The 19,395-nt window shown below is 29.4% G+C and overlaps 1 protein-coding gene across 3 annotated transcripts in view; it reads right to left on the reverse strand.

Moving 5' to 3' along the window:
- Positions 1-896: 896 nt before the first annotated feature.
- LOC118187628 (synaptotagmin-15-like) overlaps positions 897-19,395 on the reverse strand; it is a 384,376-nt gene continuing 365,877 nt past the window's right edge. For all 3 annotated transcript variants that reach the window (XM_085822538.1, XM_085822539.1, XM_085822540.1), the window contains exons 6-8: positions 16,481-16,642; positions 11,333-11,450; positions 897-4,753 (exon numbers count right to left, since the gene is read on the reverse strand). In XM_085822538.1, the coding sequence (XP_085678664.1) occupies positions 4,407-4,753; positions 11,333-11,450; positions 16,481-16,642 (627 nt within the window). In that variant the 3' untranslated portion in view covers positions 897-4,406. The remainder of the gene's footprint in view (positions 4,754-11,332; positions 11,451-16,480; positions 16,643-19,395) is intronic.

The following is a 19,395-nucleotide window of genomic DNA, read 5'->3' on the forward strand; positions in this document are numbered from 1 at the left end:
CGACCGGATTAATCATCAGAATAGTTACAATACTATAAGAAATATTCAACTTTCGGAAACACAACGTTCTGTACGCAGAAGTCTTCAATATTAGAGGATATCGATCAAGAATAATTAATTTAAAATGTTAAATCGTTAAGAAAAAGAAGAAGCACTATAATTTAATGAGCAGCTGTACTATATTTTAGGATTGTTCAATCAACTGGATTGTATCTTCTTTTTTAATTAATGGTTAACATTTATACTGGAAAAACATAGTTCAAATTTATTTAATCCTAGCAAATTAGAAATTTATCAATAGATTATTAATTAATTCTTAATTAAAAAGGGATTTTTCTCTACTTCTGACACATAAAAGACTTGATAAAAAAAAAAAAAAAAAAAAAAAAAAAGGGGGGGGGGAATTTAAAGTATTTATAATCAGTTTACTGTAATAAGAACATGGACCTTTTTTTTAGACACGTTTTTAAATGCTACTCAGATCCCTGAAATTCATAACATATTACGTTTTCTCAGGAAATAAAAGTTCTGTCTTGGATAGATCTATATTTGTTCCTTTCTGTCGCAGTATTATTGTAAGACGATATTACAGAATTACAGATCATTATTACAGAAATTTTCATACACTTATCTGATATATTATTATTTAAATAAAAACATTTTCAAATAAATAGCGAAAATAAAATTCAACACGAAGGATTACATTCTGTTACCGAATCAAAGATTATGTTTTGCTATTAAAATAATAAATACAGTGGGGTACTTCAAAGGTAATTAATTTCATGCATAGTGAGTACGCGTTATAACAAATTTATGGTGCAGGCATCAAAAGCAGCAATCCAAAGTAAGTTTCGTTTTTTTTTTTTTTTTTATATATATATATATATATATATATATATATATATATATATATATATATATATATTCCTAATTTTCAATCTTGTTGCCATTTTGAAAAAGAAAATAAACAAAGCATGGTATTTTTCTTTATTTTTTGAAACTTCACTAAAATTTAGAATTTTAAATAATTAAAGCATGATATTTTTCTTTATTTTTTGAAACTTCACTAAAATTTAGAATTTTAAATAATTTTTGTTCGGTACTTTTCTAAATTTAGCTACAAATACATTAACTATCGTGAAAAATAATAAAGTTACGCTATGTATTCATGCCATTACAAATTTGAAACACGTTTTACAAAATACTACCTTTTGTAAAACTTTATGAAAAAAATCACTAATATGAACAACAAAGACTACTATACATCTCACGAACAAAAGCAGTACATACAAGCAACAAATACTTCAATATATCACAAACAGGAAAGCAGAAGAAACTTTACGTTTAATTCAGTTGTGGCGCAAAACATTTTTCCATAATAAACACAGCGCTAATGACCAGCCGCCTCTCTTGGCGGGATACGAAACTATACTGTGATAAAAGCAGGCGACACTGTGTATACAACTGTATAAGAGCAACTTTACTTTAACAAAGCCTTACAACATTAAAGCAGCTCACTTTTGCACAAAAATATATAATCTTTACAGTATATCATATTTAAGGAGATAAATATTTCTTTCATATCTCACTATCTGAGGTGTAAAATTAAATACAAGTTTATTGAAACAAGCCAAATGTTAAAAAAAAAAAAAAAAAAGGTACTCGCATGGTTATTGTTGAAGGCAATGGAAGACCATTTTCGAAAAAAAAAAGTTATGATAATTGATGGATTGTTTGTTGTATATTAATCTTGTCGAAAAGCTATTCATACCATTTAGAGGTATATGGTTTTTAATGTAAACATTTTGCTTGAAGATTCACTGGCGCTATGATGAATTGTTTGTGAAATATGTTTTGTTCGTGAAATCGTCGATTTTTCACATTCGAGCTTCCACATTTTTTAAAACATTTTAGGCAATTTTTTAGCATTAAAATGATTTACTTTTAAATTTTTTTATCATTAAACGGGATTAAATAGAATTTCTTTAATTTATACCTATTTTTATTTTACTTTTGATATCTAAATTAAAACAATAACATTACTGATTTTAAATTAAAGTGGCACATATAATTTATGAAATAAAAATTAAAACTATTGTAATACTATTAATATTATTACTAATGATTCTAAATTTAACAGGATAAACAAAGATTTTTTGTTTTATAAAAAAGCTGATTGTCATTTGAATATATTCAAAAACATTGCAATTAAATATTATTTCACATTAATTTTGTTAAAACTTTTTGATTTTAATAAATATTTATCCATATTAAACTCGGAAAATAAATTTTATCGAATTTAGTCAAGTTTGGAACTTTAACCCACTATGTATATTTGTTTCATGCTATGCAATGCGTATTATTTAAAGAAAATTAGGTCAACATTTGCGTAGTAATTTAAAGAATGGGAAGTGATTTGCATGAAGTTTTAAAATATAATTGCTGCAGTTAAGTTCTCAAAGAAAGTTAGAGGGAAACAATAACTAAATAACTTTAGTTTCTGAACTGTTTTTATGTGCTTTTTCACCCATAAGTGTGACAGCAGTAGGAATACTAGGAAAAACCAGATTTAAGCATCGAGTTTTCTTATTATTCCATAAAAATAATGTTAACAGAATTTTTGAGAACGAATGACTCAAGTATATTAAACGTTTATTGTTGAAATTCGTGCCTAAGTATTATGTTAAGAAATATATTTGAAATTTCTGTTTCAACAGAAACAAATAATTTAAGATGCTTCTTTTTATTTTACTTTTATTTTAAGCCATCAAGAAAGTTTTACAAATTACAATTGAAATAGCTGCAGCTTTTCATTTAAATCAGAAGAAATTAATCAATTTAATTCTTCTGAAATTTAAATCAGAAGAGAATATTTTTTTATGGCTAAAACGGACATTACATCACTAAATATGATGCATTTCTGATGTAAGTATCATCCTGATTAGTATATTGGCTAGTTGATAGACAGATGTCTTTAATGTATAAATGCGTTTCCATAATTATTTAACAATAACTAAAAGGTTTCAGATGATGGTTTGTTTCATCTATGTCTTCAGGTTTATGATTCTGGGATTTGTGAACATCCGTTTTATGAGATGGATCTAGAAAATGCGTTTAATTGCCCATAACATGATTCACTTTACTAGTATTTCAAAATAATTTGGGATACTTTCCGTAATATACTTTTTTTTCCATTTCAAAACAACTATGAATTATCCATATGATAGTTAATACTTTCATATAATATACAAGACATTATATTTTATGAAAGTACATGTTAATCATAACGTTATATTAAAAGGATGCATTTCAAATTTACTTTAGGAAATTCTTAATGACTGAATATACTTTTATTTAAAATAATTAGTTATCAATGAATTTTGAGAGAGAAATATTTTTATATTTAAAATACTTTAAGTAATATTTATTTCGCCATTTAAATTTTTTATTGTAATTCAGAAGAAACAACGTTTGTTGTTGTGAATATTTCTGCTACGTAATAACTTGAAATAATTAATAAGACTTCTAGTTAATTCTAGTTAACTAGGATCTTAATAGGTTTTTTTGCAAGTGCTCAAATAACAAATTACATTATAATTCAATATTCATGTTCCTTTTGATGTTTATATCATTTTCATTTTATTATATTCAGTAATGCATCCATGAAATGGGTATAATATATTGAAATTTAATTATTGTCATGGGTATATTGATTTCTAGCACTTCTTAAAGGATGTTTCATTAACAGAATCACTGCAAATATCGCTGGCGAGATACGAGTATATCAATTAGAGTAACGCAGAGATGTGCTAAAGCAGAAATTTTGGCTATAATTAACAGTTGAAAATTCTCTATAAAAATGGAATGTTCTAGATCATTTACTATCTTTAATATAATAATCAAGTTATCATGTATAGGTAATAAAAACTGCAATTTTACTACTTTATTTTTTTTTTTTAAAACTAACCATAAATGAGCTTCTATATACTTAAAGAAGCAATATCAGACCTAAAATTTTGGCTGGGAGTTAAGGATTGCATCAAATCTCTAAAGTGTGATAATGCCACTAAAGAAACTCATCTCCCGTGGATAGTTTGTATACAAAATGCGATAAAGTATCTCAAAATTCAAAACGGAATTGATTCGGTTGGTTTTAAAGGTTCTCTGTGTAAAAAATATTACTGCATGGAAGTTAAGAATATCTATCTATCTAGTAAATGCATACTTATAATACTTTAGCATTTAAAAATTCAAGCGTGTTCCTTATTTGTTTTAGGTATTTCTCTTTTAATTTAATGTATGTTTTAAATAACTTGGTTCCCATTATTCATTTTTTATAGAAAATTTTTATTATTTTTAATGAAGAGAAGATTGATTCTTGTATTTCTGAATAAAAATGAGAATATTTAGCCTTTCTTGATGGGTTCCAGGCAATGCCATCTGGTGACCATATTCCTAGGATTACTGAGCATCTCTTGCCAGTGCTGTAGTTGCTCTCCCCTAGCGTACATGAAAGGCCCAATCACTACGCGGCCGTGGTACGTATCCTTGACTAAGGGACTTGGCCCAGCAATGACCACAGTGAAAGTGAAGCTGCAGGAATCGAAGAAGCGACCCGAAACCGCGAAATTGAAGGTTTCATCGAAGATCATCTCTCCTTGAGGTTGGCTGGACACAGTATACGGTTGGGGCACTGTTCTCTTGCTCTTGATCATCTTGCGGCCGTGATACAGCTGCACTTTGACATAAATGACTAGGAAAAAATGCAATATTAAGTAACAGAATAAAAATAAACTTAATAGAAATAAATTTGTTTATCATGGCTATATCTGAAACATTATTTTTTAAATGATAAAATATAATCCCATTTTTAATAGATATAAAATATTAATTTTAATTGATAAAGAACCATAAATTAGTACTTTTAATTACTTTTACATTTACTTTCTTACGAATACAGGGAACCCTCCCAAAACCGATCACTTATGATTCCCGCCGATTTTGAACTTTTCTGAAGGTGTCATATTAAAGAAATGGAATACTTCAGCGATATTTATTAAAGTTATAAGAAGCACAGATCATTTTTACAGGTGACTGTCGTACAGAAGTAGCCACTATGAAAAAAGTTTACTTTATTTGAGAAACCGAATCATGAAAAACATATTAATGTCAGAAATCAGACGCAAAGTCGACCAATACTATCTCAGATAAATGAAATGATTAATGATTTTTCATAAATTTTATTTGAAGTCTGTGAGGATCAACTAGCCATTTTATATAATGGTGTATATAAACCAAAAATATTAGTATACTATGTTTGAGCTCTGCACGTTTTTGTCAATCTAGAGTACGATGAAATGCTGAAAAGTGAACTAAAAGAATGCTTGTATTGAAAATTAAAGGAATATTCATATTAATCCTATTATAAAGAAACAGAAAACTAACACAGAATATTTCAATATATTTTCAGTGCTTTCATCTTTCCTTCTGTCAGACACAAACTAAAGATCTAGTTTTTAAAGAATGTTTTAATGATATGCTCAGGTGGCTAGTTTAAGTTACCTCTATAGTACATCATGTAACACAATTTAAAAGGGACACGTCTTCTAAAATTTAACTTCTGGTAGTAAAGAATCTATGATTTTCCGTTTTTCACATTTGTCATATTTCTTCTTGTATGTATGCAATAAAATGACATAAACGAAGGTAAAATTAAAGAATTAGTTACTAATACATTGCTAATTGAATGTAATTAGCAATACTTATACTGGTGTCATTCTAAAATTAAGTTAGAGAGTCACGAATGTTTGAAACTGGGTATCTTGAAAATGCAAAGGTTTTCATGTAAATGAAGACTAAAGATCTAGTTCTGGGGAACGTTTTGACAATGCGTTCAATAAACTAATATTTATTACAAAGTGTTATGCTCTCTGGAAAATATATAATTCTCCTAATATTCTGGAAGAAATATTAATATATATAATAGATATTAATATTTGATATATTAATATCACAAATTAATATTTGACATATTAATATCATATAAATGTAATCTAAGAAGAATTACCTTCACTTATTATAATTTCTAAATTTAAGATATAAATAACAAGCAAGACTTGTTCACAAGTATATATATATATGTTACCGTGAAAGACCGAAATTGGAGAATGTCGACTTTCACCGGAGAATATCAACATTCACCAAATACGTCGGTGAAAGACCGAATATTTCACTACATTCTTGTATATTCGGACCCCCACCGGTGTATGTCGACAATCACAGATATGCTCTGGTGAAAGTCGAAAAGAGAGGTCATAAAGTGCCATAATAGTTTAAGTTGTTGCAATAAATAAGATTTGAATCACATAATTTAGTAAGTTTTTTATTACTGTTATTTTATTTTCTCATTTAGAACGTACTGTATAATTAAGTAAGTTTTTAACTTCTATTATTTTCCTTTCTCATTTTGAATGTATTGTGTGTTTTAGGTTCTCATGTTCTTAAGTTCGTATTTCAAGTCTCAAGTGCGTTTATTCGCGACTGAATTACGGAGAAGAAAATATAATATTGTTATATGTTCAACATTCACCATTAGTACATGGTGAATGTCGACATTGACCGGTGTAAGTCAGAAATAAGAGTATTTGGAAAATATTTCGGACATACACCAAGAGACTATGTGAATGTTGACATTCACCGGTGAAAGTCGACATTCTCCAGATTTCGGTGTTTCACCGTAACATATGTATATATATCTTTTATTGTTTGTTCTATCTACTTTACATTAAATTATATATATATATAAACAAATAAAAAAGGATATAACAACAGCATAGATACATAATATAAATAAATAATAGTTTTAATAATACATATAATAATGATAATAATAATATTATTATTATGTAAATAAGAAGCAGGATCCCAATACTTTGAAAATAAAAAGCAGCACCTGTTCACATGAAGCAATTTGAGACTTTGAATTTTAGTGAAAAGTATAGTAAAAATTTTAGTGAAAAGTATTGTCTTAAAAATTTAAGATCATGAGATCATCTGGTAAAGGAGTTTTTAAACACTACAGTGTATAGCTTACTTCTTGTGCGAAAACGTCAGATCATCATATTTTGTTACATAGAACTGTCTGATACTCTTTCAAGGGAATTAATTATCTGTTATCTAACACACACCAGCATGCTTGACATAATGTTTTGAACAAAATATATACTGTTATAATAAGAATACTGAATTTTAAAGAAGTAATATATCTTCGGGAAAAAACTAAATATAACTAATGTTACTCACTAGACATTAGATTAAACGGTTAGTTTCACATATAAGGATTTTCGATTCTTCTTTAACAAAAGTCAGAAGAAATAGTTAAAAGAGATATTATTATTTATATACCCTTAAGAAAAAAATGCTTAGTATGTTTTATCATTTATTTAATATATTTAAAATAATTAAACCAAATAATTCAAGTGTAAAGCACGTTACAATATATAATTGTTATTACATACAACCTTAGTTTTTTTTATGACTTTACAAAATGAAATGGCTCTGAAACACAAACGAAATTTGGAACATCATATCTTACAATCTGGGAAGAAGACTTTTCAAAATGCGCTTTAAATAAAGGGTTTAAGAATTGAAACAATTTAGAGCAAACATCAGTAGGTATTTATCAAAGAAATTAAAATATCATGGGCAAACTTAAAAACAATCAGAAAATTCTGAAATTAGGTAGAAACAGAGCTTATTTGAACTATCAACGTAAAAAAATCTTTTCCATTAAAGCAAAACTGGTAAGTTTTACCAGTATTAAAGAAAAACTGGTTTAGTATAAACCAATCAAATGTACATCGGTGCAGAAAAAAGAAAAGTAAAGAGAGAATTAAAAAAATCAGTTTACCAATCAGCTAAACACCTCACTCCATTAAGTAAGAAATAGTAATAAATTAAAGTACTTCAAATAAATGAAGCGTATAAATATCATTAAAGAAATTTCGTTTAATAAAGAACATGTTAAATCGAACATTTTCTTAAGAGGAGCCAGGCAAATCTAGAAAAACAAAACAAGGCCCTTCAGCAAAAATGGCCCTAACATTCAATGAGTAATTTCTTTAATGCCGCAATTAATTGCTGCGATATCAAACGAGTAAAGAAACATAGAAATTTCAGCAAATATTCCGGTTTTAATGAGCCCCCACTACGTAGTTTATTACTCTTTATTGCATGTATTTATTGTTAGAATTATGTTTACGAAATGAATAGTTAAGCAACATGGAAATGTGTCATTAATGTTCTTATCATTAGGTTAAGCCTTCAGCAGGGAAAAAAAAGAATTTATAGTTGAAATCAGTTTAAGATGCATCTGTGGGAGCAGAAGAATTACACGAGGAGGATTAATTTGTAAATGTGAAAAACTGCAAGTTGAGTTAAAATAAAAGGAAATGTAATTTTCTGTTAATTTTGGCCTATTTTTAGATCGTAGAAATATATAAACGCAATAACGGTAACCTATCGCCAAAATTGTTGCTGGGTTAAAATGTAACAAAAAATTGCAGGTACTTTAAAAAATTTTTACTATTGCCCAAATAATAACTAAATTATAATTGTATAAGTTAGTTATTATTTGGGCAATGGTAAAAATTCAGTAAACAAAACACATTATTATAATTATGAAGGAACTGATAGTTATATGAATGACTACATGAGATTTGTCTGGAAAGATCAGAATCATTCTGAAAATGCCTTTCAAGTGTGGAAAGCAGTAGCAAACAAAAGAAACATTTACAGACGAACTCAAGCCATAGTTCTTGCAAAAGCGACTGGATACTTCTGATCTCTCAAAATGTCAAAAAATTTAAATGCATTAAATAGAAATAATAAAATGCAGTTTTGAATGCTGCTTGTGTAGAATAAATATTTTATCTCTTGAGAGGGAAAATCACGCCATAAAAAAAGATAGGACAATACATTGGTCTTCTTCGCCGATTCACGGAACCCTTGCAAGTACAAATTCTGTTTTGGGAGAACTGCAGCCCACCCTTAGTAAAACATACTTTAAAATAATATTTACAGTAGATCAATATGTTACAGGTAATTTATGTAATGACAATTAAATAAAAGTATTGTAATTTTTATAAGAAAATTTTAACATAAAATTAATGTTAATTTACTCAATAGCATTAACTCGTGCCCAGGGATCTCCTGCTCTTCCATTATATTTAATGACAATGGTATGCTAGTATTATTTACGCAAATTGTGGAAGTCTAGTTTTACTGATGTTATCTGCAGTCGCATTCCATATTTTATATTTAATTTATTTCTACATTTGCTTTTGCTGCTTATACGTTGGGAAGGATATTTCACTCACATACGTGGTTTCGCAAGACGTTAAAATGTTTACAGCTGTGTGAGAAACTTCTGGGTTACTGGCACGAATCTACAATCAAAAATTTACAACCTGCTCTTGCTTAAATTTAGATTTTTACGTCGAATCTGTTGATATGTCGATAAACTGTTGAAAAAAGTGCTGTGTTGCATAACTTTTAACACAGTCGTCTAAATTCTATTCATTTTCCATTAGAAAACTGTTTGGCTTTGCAAAACATTGGCCGTCATTTTCTTTAACATATGATCAAGCATGTTAAGTTTTAAAACTACTCTGTAACTAATCTTTATATTTTTTAGTTAACAAATACTGGTTAACTAGAGCGAGTGCTTTATCATTTTCTTTTAAAATTTTTATCTTGATCACAGTTTGAAGACCACTCAGCTATTATATTAGCTTCGGAAAACATAGTTTAAGCTTTACTTATTGTTTTCAGTTAATTTTCTCTCTTCGTTTTACATTAAGTTCTGCTTTACATTACTAATTACTGTTTTAAAGAAACATTTTGTTCAAATTTTACATTCCATTCTTTTACAAATTTTCTCAACAGTGTGTTAATTAAGAGACAGGAGATATTTTGAATATTTGAAGAACATTAAACAACGCCAGAACTATATGTTGCAGCAGTATGCTCAGGGTCACTGTTTGGTATAATTTGAAATTCTTCCGCTATACCTAATTTTAATTCACTTTTAATTTTAAATATTATATTACAGTTGTACAGCCCTTAGGAGTTTTCGATGCAGGTGAGGTGGAAAATGTGGAGTGCCCTAGCCGGGATTCGAACTCCGGATCTCTCGATCACGTGTTGAGCGAGCTTTTAATTACACCACGAAGGCATGTAGAAAGGAGGAAGAAAATAGTATTTGAAACTTTTACTTTTCATAAAAGCTGAGAAAGTTAAGAGTTTTCTGCTATTTCCCTGACTTAGAATGTTTAACTTATCATTCGGCAGTAGTATTACAAATCTAGCTATCAGATTAATACTTTAACCACCCTTCGATTAAATACTGTGCATAATTAATAGTGTTATGTTTCATCCTTAAAGCACCAAATCTTCAGTTATTTTAATTATTTTAAACAATACGGTGTTAAATTACACGGAACATTTTGGTTGAAGATGCTAAGATTACTGTCATTGCAGTCGATGTTAGCAGAGATGAAACAGAATTTACATTTCTGTGCCAACATCAATTATATAATATTCTTTTAGTTTATAACTCAGATCCTGTTCTTTTTACAAGACAGTTATACGTGTCTGGTAGCTTTTATTTTGAATCTTCATGTGTTCGCATCTGAACGGTAATAAAAGTAAATTTTTATGAAAATTTATACAAGTGAATTCTTGAGTCCATTTATGTATGGATTATTTATTTTAAAATAAAAAAATTTTCTTTAGCCCCTCTTAGCGTCTTTTGTATTTAAATTAATCACTCAAGACGTTTTTAAAAGACAAACAAAATTTCAAAAACAAAAACTAAACTAACTAACATTTATTAAAAGATGAATCGTAGTTGTCACTTAATAGGCCTACACGTAACTTATTCTTAAAGGTCTATATCATAACACTGTTTTTACTGCATCGTACCCATATATATTTTTCGTAATTCCTTTTGCATGTAAAATAGAACGACATCCAGAATTAGCTGTTACCATTTCTCAGTAGATATTCTATTTAGTATCAATAAATAATTTACAATCATGCTTACACAACGGATAAAGGGAAATTTTTAAGCAAGTGTTTGGAAATTTATTGAAGTAGGTTAAGCTGTGGATATTTCTCAATAACGGCAATTAATTCCTCCTGCGTATTTGCACTGTGGATGCTCCGTAATTTTACCACTTTAAGCTTACCACTTTAATTCAAAATCAGAACAATTAGCTGTCATTAACAGCAGTGAGAAAAAGAGCTGCAAACTTGATCATGTGTCACTCACCAGCATCATCGGGGGTGATGCCCTGCAAATTGCGCAATCGGCAGACTGTAGCCTTGATGCGGTTGCTGAATGGGTTGCACGACAGGCACAGCTGGATCTCCCCTAGAGATGCAGACGACTGAAAATGACAACGGAAAAGTGAGCTATGTTAAGGAAGACAGTTAGACAGTTCTTATTGAGTATTTTTAGGACGAAAAAAATTGCTTTCTTAACACTTTTCACAGTGGTTGGAAAACATTTGAATGCTTATTCCCAAAATTATATATATGATAAATATTAAAGCAGCATTTTATATTAAATTTGATCTTGGAACCATTTTTTTATATTTTTTTACGACATAACCGAATATTTTAATATTATCTTAATTTATTAAAAAAGGGAAAGATAAAGAGTTTTATTTCACGTTCAAATACTTTAAAACTTGAAATCACATTTTTCTAAGAGAATAGATATAGACTTTTATTTCTTTTTCAATATCCCATGAATAAATGCAGTCTACCGTGCACTAGTCTGATGCGGTCGACGACGTTCTATTAAATTAAGGATACTCATTCAAAATTTTGCTTTATAACATTGAATTTACAATTAGTTGACTGAAACGAATATTCATGCAAATATCGAACGTTTAATATAAAATTTCCGAGAACTCTTCTTGCGAAGCTAGATTGCAATCTTCGGCTAATAAACGAATGGATCCTGAGCAGAAATCTGTTATTACTTACAAATATTCCTCACGGCACTTTATTTTTCGTCTGGCCGGCTCAGCTAAAGCCAAACTGACTTCAATATTTTTAACCTTCAGTTTAAATGTTGTATATGTGAATTAATTATTTTAACTGGATATACAACAAGCACTATCTTAGAAAAAGTTGGGGTGGGAGAAGAATAGTGCAAAATGCTGTCTAATTTGATAAAATCAAAGTCAATATACCGTTTTTACTTTATTTTCTAGACTGGTTACCATAATGCAATGAGTAACGTGCAGGTTCTTGTTTACAATTAGAAAGGCTGTATTATACATAAAGTGTGCAGGAAAGGAATAAGGATACGGGACACGAGGATTTTATCACACGGCGATAGAGGTAATACAGGTTTAAATATTCTTCTTGACAAACATAAATTATAATTAAACTTTAAATAGAATGGCAGAGAATTATCCTTAAGACTAAAGTGAATTATCCTCAAGACGTTTGTCCAATCAAGGGAAATTTGGCTTTGGCTATTTTCTTGGAGGAGATGAAAGATTTCTTGTGTAATTGGACAAGGATATTTGAAGTTCGCTATTGCATATAGAGAAGAAAGAGAATTTGAATGATTTGTGAGCTGACCGCATTTATTATTAATTGCGGTTTCTATTGCCTTTTTAACTGCTAAAATTTCAGCTGGAAAATATATATTTTCTGGGCACAGGCGTCTTTTCCTGGGTATTTTTAGATTTTTGGCTTTATGGAAAACACAGGCTGATTCAGGTTTTCATATCTTTTCGATCCATCTGTAATTTCTATTAGCACACATTGATAATTATAGGCTCATTTAAGGCAAGTTTTGATGTTAGGAAATATGGTTGGGAATTCAAACTTATTCGATCGTAAGTTAGTCCGTATAAGCTTGATTCTTAAGTTGTGATATTTGGTTTAAAACTTTTCTAGCTTCGATAGGAGATTTAAAGGAGGTATTCCAGAAAGCAACTTTTAATACTAGTGCAGTGTTAGAAGTAATGAGGAAAGATTTTGTTATGTCGAGGAAAAATAGTCGTCGAATGGCACGGAGCTGTTGCTTCTTCTTCTCTATTATATGGACTGCCTATATAGCAGCTCTATAATTAAGAATTTTCTCTATCACGTTATCGAACAGTGGCTTTTGAATATGAAGATTCAAGCCCCAATCATATTCTCTTATTCTTCGCATGGAGATGGCTCTTTTTGAAATTTTCGTTGTAATGTCTTGAAAGTGTTCTATCCATCTGAGTTTTCCGTCGGCAATAATTCCGAGAATTTTAATTTATTTGCAATCTTTATTCTTTTCCCGCTAATTTCGGAGCCTGGTTTTCTTTGTAAGGATTGGCCAGGCTCGTGAAATATCATCGTTTTTGACTTTTCCTTTGAAATCGTGGAATAAAAGAGATCTGAATATTGTTTCGTCCGCCATATATAAAACAGCCTACTTTTTAATTCTTGTACAGTTATTATTATTTAAATAAATCAGTTATTTATAATTTCAACTTTTACTATAACTTCTTTCCATTTTATCACCGGAATGCGAATTAGTTAGATAGCTTTTAAATTGAGATTTTTGGATGGTGGTAAGACAGAGCGTGTTTCTGCCTTTCGCGGGCACAGTATGTTAGTTCCTGCCAATTCTGAAAATTTTTTAATTAATCGGCTTTGCGTTATTGCTGCTGACATTTGATTTTGTTACGCTAGTAGAGTTATTGAGCCAGCTTAGATTAATATTTAATTGTGTAGTCCTTGACTACTAGCTTACGTTTTAAATTGGAATTTACTGTTACTTTAGTTGCATCACCTTGAGTTAAGCCTGATTTTGTTAGCACAAGAACGTGCATTGAGATTCTAATTTCTGTTTAGTAAAAAAAAGAAAGGTTATTTAAATCCTTCCATGGCTTGCAGTTGCTTCAGACAGAGCGATAATTCGCTTCACGTCTGATGTGGTTGATAAGTATAGTCCTGCATCTTTAAGCTTTTGTTATTTCTTCGTGTAATTGCGTAATTTTTAATTTACATGGAGAAATCTCAAAGTTTTACATAATACCACTAAAAAGTGCTGAACTAATGAGACAGATACGATATATTTATATTTATGAAGTAATTCTTTAAATAAAAGAATGCTATATAATAAAATTCTATATCTTACGTTTTTTAATATCAGTTTAAACTGTGTAATAATTTAAATTTCGTTAGCATTAACAGTAGCTTTAAACTTAATAGTTATCCACTGACACTATGGTTTTAAACTTGCAACGATTGCTTTGAATTAGCAAATAGAATGGCAGTTGGATCATTTTAACTAGCTAAGTTTCAGGAAATTATCAATTGGAACTGAATTTAAAGCAGAAGTTACTAATGAGAACGACAATTTTCAAAAGTTTCAAAGAAATAATAGCAAAATTAGAAATAAGAAATTCTTGTCGAACACAAAAGCAACCACATGTCTTGATAGTTAAAAATCACAACTAAGTATGATTGTTTTTAACTAATCAATAACAGAAAACTTTGGAATATTGCAACTGAAAGTTATTTCCTGAATTCATAAAATTACAACTTATTTTTATTTTCTAAATTTTTAATATTTTTAAGTAGATAATTGTTTTTAAAAATTTTTGCACTTTGTCAACAATTTTTACATTGAGCATTTATATTACTATTATTTTTTTATATTCATATCGAGTAACTTTTAGTGTGAAGAATGTGCGAACAGACACTACTTTGGATTTTATTATAATAATTTGCTGATTAAAAGGCTATATATTAAAAGCCATATAAAATATATTACAGTTAAAACTAAAGAGAAACACACCAAAGTGAAGCATAAAATTAGCAAAATATCAACCTTCTGTTTGGCATAGATTTAGTAAATATATTTCGAGGGCAAACAGGTACAGGTCCCTCTTCATGAGGACCAAAGAAATCAGTCTTTCAGATAGAAATATGCTAATTTTACATATTATAGTTGTGATTTCAAACTTATGAAATATGTAATAAATAATTATAAATCATGCCTATTGGAGGTTTTAAACGAGATAAATAAAGAAGTATCAATATTATGGTCTTTCTTTCCTGAAGAAACAAAGGTAGGAAAACAGTTTGCTTTCAAATATTTTTAATGTATCCATATTTGCTTAAATATACAACCTAATTTTAAGTACTTAGCTAACTGAACAGTTAAAAACTAATTTTTTGAATCCAAAATTACAAGAGAGTACGGACTATACATTTCGTTTTCTTTTCAGAATAAAATATTTTACATTCAAAAAAATTTTACATTCAATTTCATTTTCACAGTGATTTATGAGCGATCTGAAACATGTAAAAGACCGTCTGAGATATGCTTTTTAGGCATTTTACACCTCCTTACCTGAAGATAGTCTCTTTCTATACAACTGTTTTCTCAGTGTTGAGAATGTCTATCAAATCATTCGGTATTAAAAATCCGGACTATATAGAAAGTATTTTAATGTTGTGTCATAAATTTTAGATAGTGATATCACAGCAGCAATGTGGCACTGGGCATGCATTTCCTTAGAGCAAAAACATTTATTCGATCAAATCCGATTTTTTCCTTTACTTTGTTCAGGCTAAAAGGCTTTCCGAACAGTTCAAAGCAGTCATCACTCACTGGCTTGGCAATCTTTGATATCCTTAAATACACTAGACGGCCTATCAGAATGTGCTTTTTAGATCACTTGCGTATTGCCATCTTTGAAGTTAAAGCAAGCTAAATGTTTCACTACCAGAAGCATTTCAATAATATTTCAAGCATTTCATTACTGCTTATTACTTAAGTTTAATACAGAATCTATGAGATATCCACCACATTTTCAGAGACATCTTTCTTACTCGTCAGAACAAAATGTATTAGGCATATTCATTTGCAGTGACCAAATATCGAAATTCAAGTCTGTCCAACTGCATACGTAGATGTATCTTTTACAAAATTCAGTACAGGTTTATCGTGGTTTAGATCGAGATCGAGATCGAGAGAGAGAGAGAGAGAGAGAGAGAAATGCAAGCAGTGTTGAAACTTTTCAGCTAGACTTTGTAAATAACATGCTTTCCTTATTATAGGATAATTTCCTATGAAACAAGTAAAATTTTAGTTGTACTGCTAAAAATCACTAGTGGAAGAAATAAAAGAAAAAGAAGTAATGTTTGTTGAGTTTTATTTCAACTGTTATTAATATTTCTTATGTAACGTGATATAAGGAATGAACAGGAAGTATATTTTCTATGAAACAAGTAAAACTTTTTTTTGTACTATTAAAAAACCAGTCGTAGAATAAAATAAAAAAAAAAGAAATAAGGGAATGTTTAGTTGGAATTTTATTTCAACTGTTGTTAATGTTTTTTATGTAACAAGATATAAGGAATGAAAAGGAAGTTTAGTTTAAAAAAAAAAATGTTTTCTTCTTACCTGAGGTGCTGTCTCGAGATCTTTCCAAATCGTTTCTCCAGTCTTCCAATCGGATTTCGATAAAGGGAATATCACGTGACCCAAACAATGACGGACTTTGCGCTTGTCCACATCATAAACGGAAAGCTTTAAGGTTCTCTTGGGAATGTCCTCCGGCGTGACCTGCGTGAGAGGTACAGAAAAATTTCAGTCACGTAGGAAAAAAGCAAAGGATTATCTTTATTACCTGAAGGAATTTAATCGTTGAACTATTTTCTAATCATTTTGGAAGCATACTATTTACATAAAAATATTTAATATTTAGAACAACGTAAAGTAAAATACGAAGTACAGAAGACTCTTGATTAACCAGGGTAATACCGCGGTTAATGTGCACGGTTAATTCAAAGTCTCGGTTAACTCAACAAAAACGAAAAAATATGAACAGGAAAGAGGAATAACCCATATTATAGAAAAATACTATTATCAGTTTACCCGTTATTTTAAAAGATTAATCTACAGAAACAGTTCATTTGGTTATGTCAATTATACCAGCATTAAAAATTAGAACATATTTCAAAACAAAATTTTTTAAAAATATTACTTTATTTCCATAGGCATCTATGGGAAACAGAAGAATTAATATCTATAGACTTCTTTTACATTTAACTGATGATTTAATAATGTTTCTATATTCCAAATTATGTACAATTACATTACGTACTATTGTGGATGAAAACAACTTCTAAGTATTGTGATACCGTATACATCATTACTGTTATCCCATGCATTTTCTTCTTTTTTTAAAATTCCTCGTAGAAATTGTGCTTTATCTTGATGGTTTGCGATAGTAATTTTTCTACTGTTCTGCAAAAAACAAATTTAACTTCTTTAGACGAGCACCGGTTAATTCGCAACCTGATTAATTAACCCTCACTTAACCGGTTTTAAAAAAGTAATTTTTCAGGAATAAGAATAATTTCAAGAAAGCAATTCAGATGTAAGAATAATTTCAATTCAGAAGTGATAATAACTAAATTCAGAAATAAGAAAATATTATTTATCTGTGTAGATCGATTGAAAATGAAAATATTCTAACTCTGATTAAAAATCCATTTCTTTTCATTGTTTTTCTTTTTTCATTTAATGGAAATAAATGTTTTCTTCTTCTATAATATAACATTTTATTTTTTATTCAAAAGAAACAAAGATGCTACCTGATGCACATCTAACACATTTATTCAGGTGATTTAGTGTTACTTGCACTTAATTGAAGCAGTGATAGAGAGCCACAAGTGTTTTAAACAACATCAGTCTAAGTTCTCAGAAACAGTGGAGTTAAACTCGGTGAATACTCGTAGTTCGTGCTATCTTCGGTTTCCAGCAAATGAACTGTCTATGGAGATGTCTTCGTATTTTCCTTTTTGTAACGCAAACGCAAGTCAGTTTCCTCTAGAAAGTCCTGCGCCTTTTAAGGCAGACAGCTCTTATGTGCTTTGTTAATAATCAATTAACCAACTGGATCAGAATATTTATTTTAACAATAAATTAACTACATTCAAAATATAGGACGTTTCAAAGGAAATCCTAAAGAAATCAGTTGAGATATTTCACTTTTAAGTGAACTTGGACTTTTTGAAACACGTTATAGCGATATTTGTAATGAGGCTTTAATTTGCTACAATGTCTGCAGTCTGAAATATCGCACTAAGAGAAAATAACTTCGATCGTTAGAAGATTAAGAAAGAAACATAAATAAAACAATGGGGATTATGAACATGGTGGCTTCAAAATTCGGAGTATCACATTCGAATGCGTCTAGGTACCGACTGCTTTTATTTACAGCAGTGTTTTTTTTTTCGAATGATGCTACGCCCTTTCATGTACTACAAAATAAATCAACTCTTTATATGAATGAAAGAAGCTTAAATATGGAGAATATAAATTTTTGGAACTTTCATATAAGAGTTATTTTGGATGAAAAATTGATCACATTCATACTGCAGAGACATCAGGTATTTTTTGGAAGCAGGAAATGAAATGAATAAATGAGTAACGCCTTCGCTGGGAATAGAACCACGGACCTCTGGAATACGCGCCCAGCATGCAGACCACTACATTACGAAGGTATGCTAAGAAGGCGGGAGAAATACCTTATAATACATACATATAAACAGACATAAATTATGGTAAAAGAAGTAAAAACATGTTGTGGAGACCCTAATTCATGCTTATTCAGTAGAAGCTCACTATGACGTTATGACCAAATACCTATGTTAGAAAAATGCTATATATAAATCTAATATATATTCTAAGTTGCGCTTTATGCAACTTAGAAACTTGGATAACGCAAGTTAAATTTCGGCAGTCGGTCGAGTAGAACGGAAGATATGGAACTGATCCTTTTTTTGTGTATGTGTGCAAGGTGCACATAAATTATAAAAAAAATCATTTTGTCTCAATTAATTTGCACACTGCAGTAGCTGGATGTTTTTTAAGTAATTCGAAATTGTAATTGAAAAACGTAACGGATTGCATTTTGCTGAATTAAGACCGTGACACATAGAAATCGCTTGCATCACTATTTAAAAGCTAGGAAAAATTTTCATACCTAGCATTATATCCTGTCAATTTTCATTGCGGTACCTTTTACTGTGCATTTGCTTTAAACTATTAAAGCTATACATTTTTCTTTTGTAATATTTATGTAATTCTTTTTATATTGCACTGCTTTATATGATGCATTACTACTGTAACAGTATTTCTTGTATCTCAATGAAATAATTTGATGACTAAAATATATATATATATCTATATATTTTAAACTTAAATTAACTATTATATTTAAGTTAAACTTAAATAAACCGCGGGAAAAATTAAACTTAAAAAAATTAAACTGCGGGAAAGTTTCGGTGAGTAATACTTATACCTGCCGT

Source organism: Stegodyphus dumicola, chromosome 8 (assembly GCF_044657685.1).
Source record: "Stegodyphus dumicola isolate Sdum_Otavi_A_Nest chromosome 8, ASM4465768v1".
NCBI lineage: Eukaryota > Metazoa > Arthropoda > Arachnida > Araneae > Eresidae > Stegodyphus > Stegodyphus dumicola.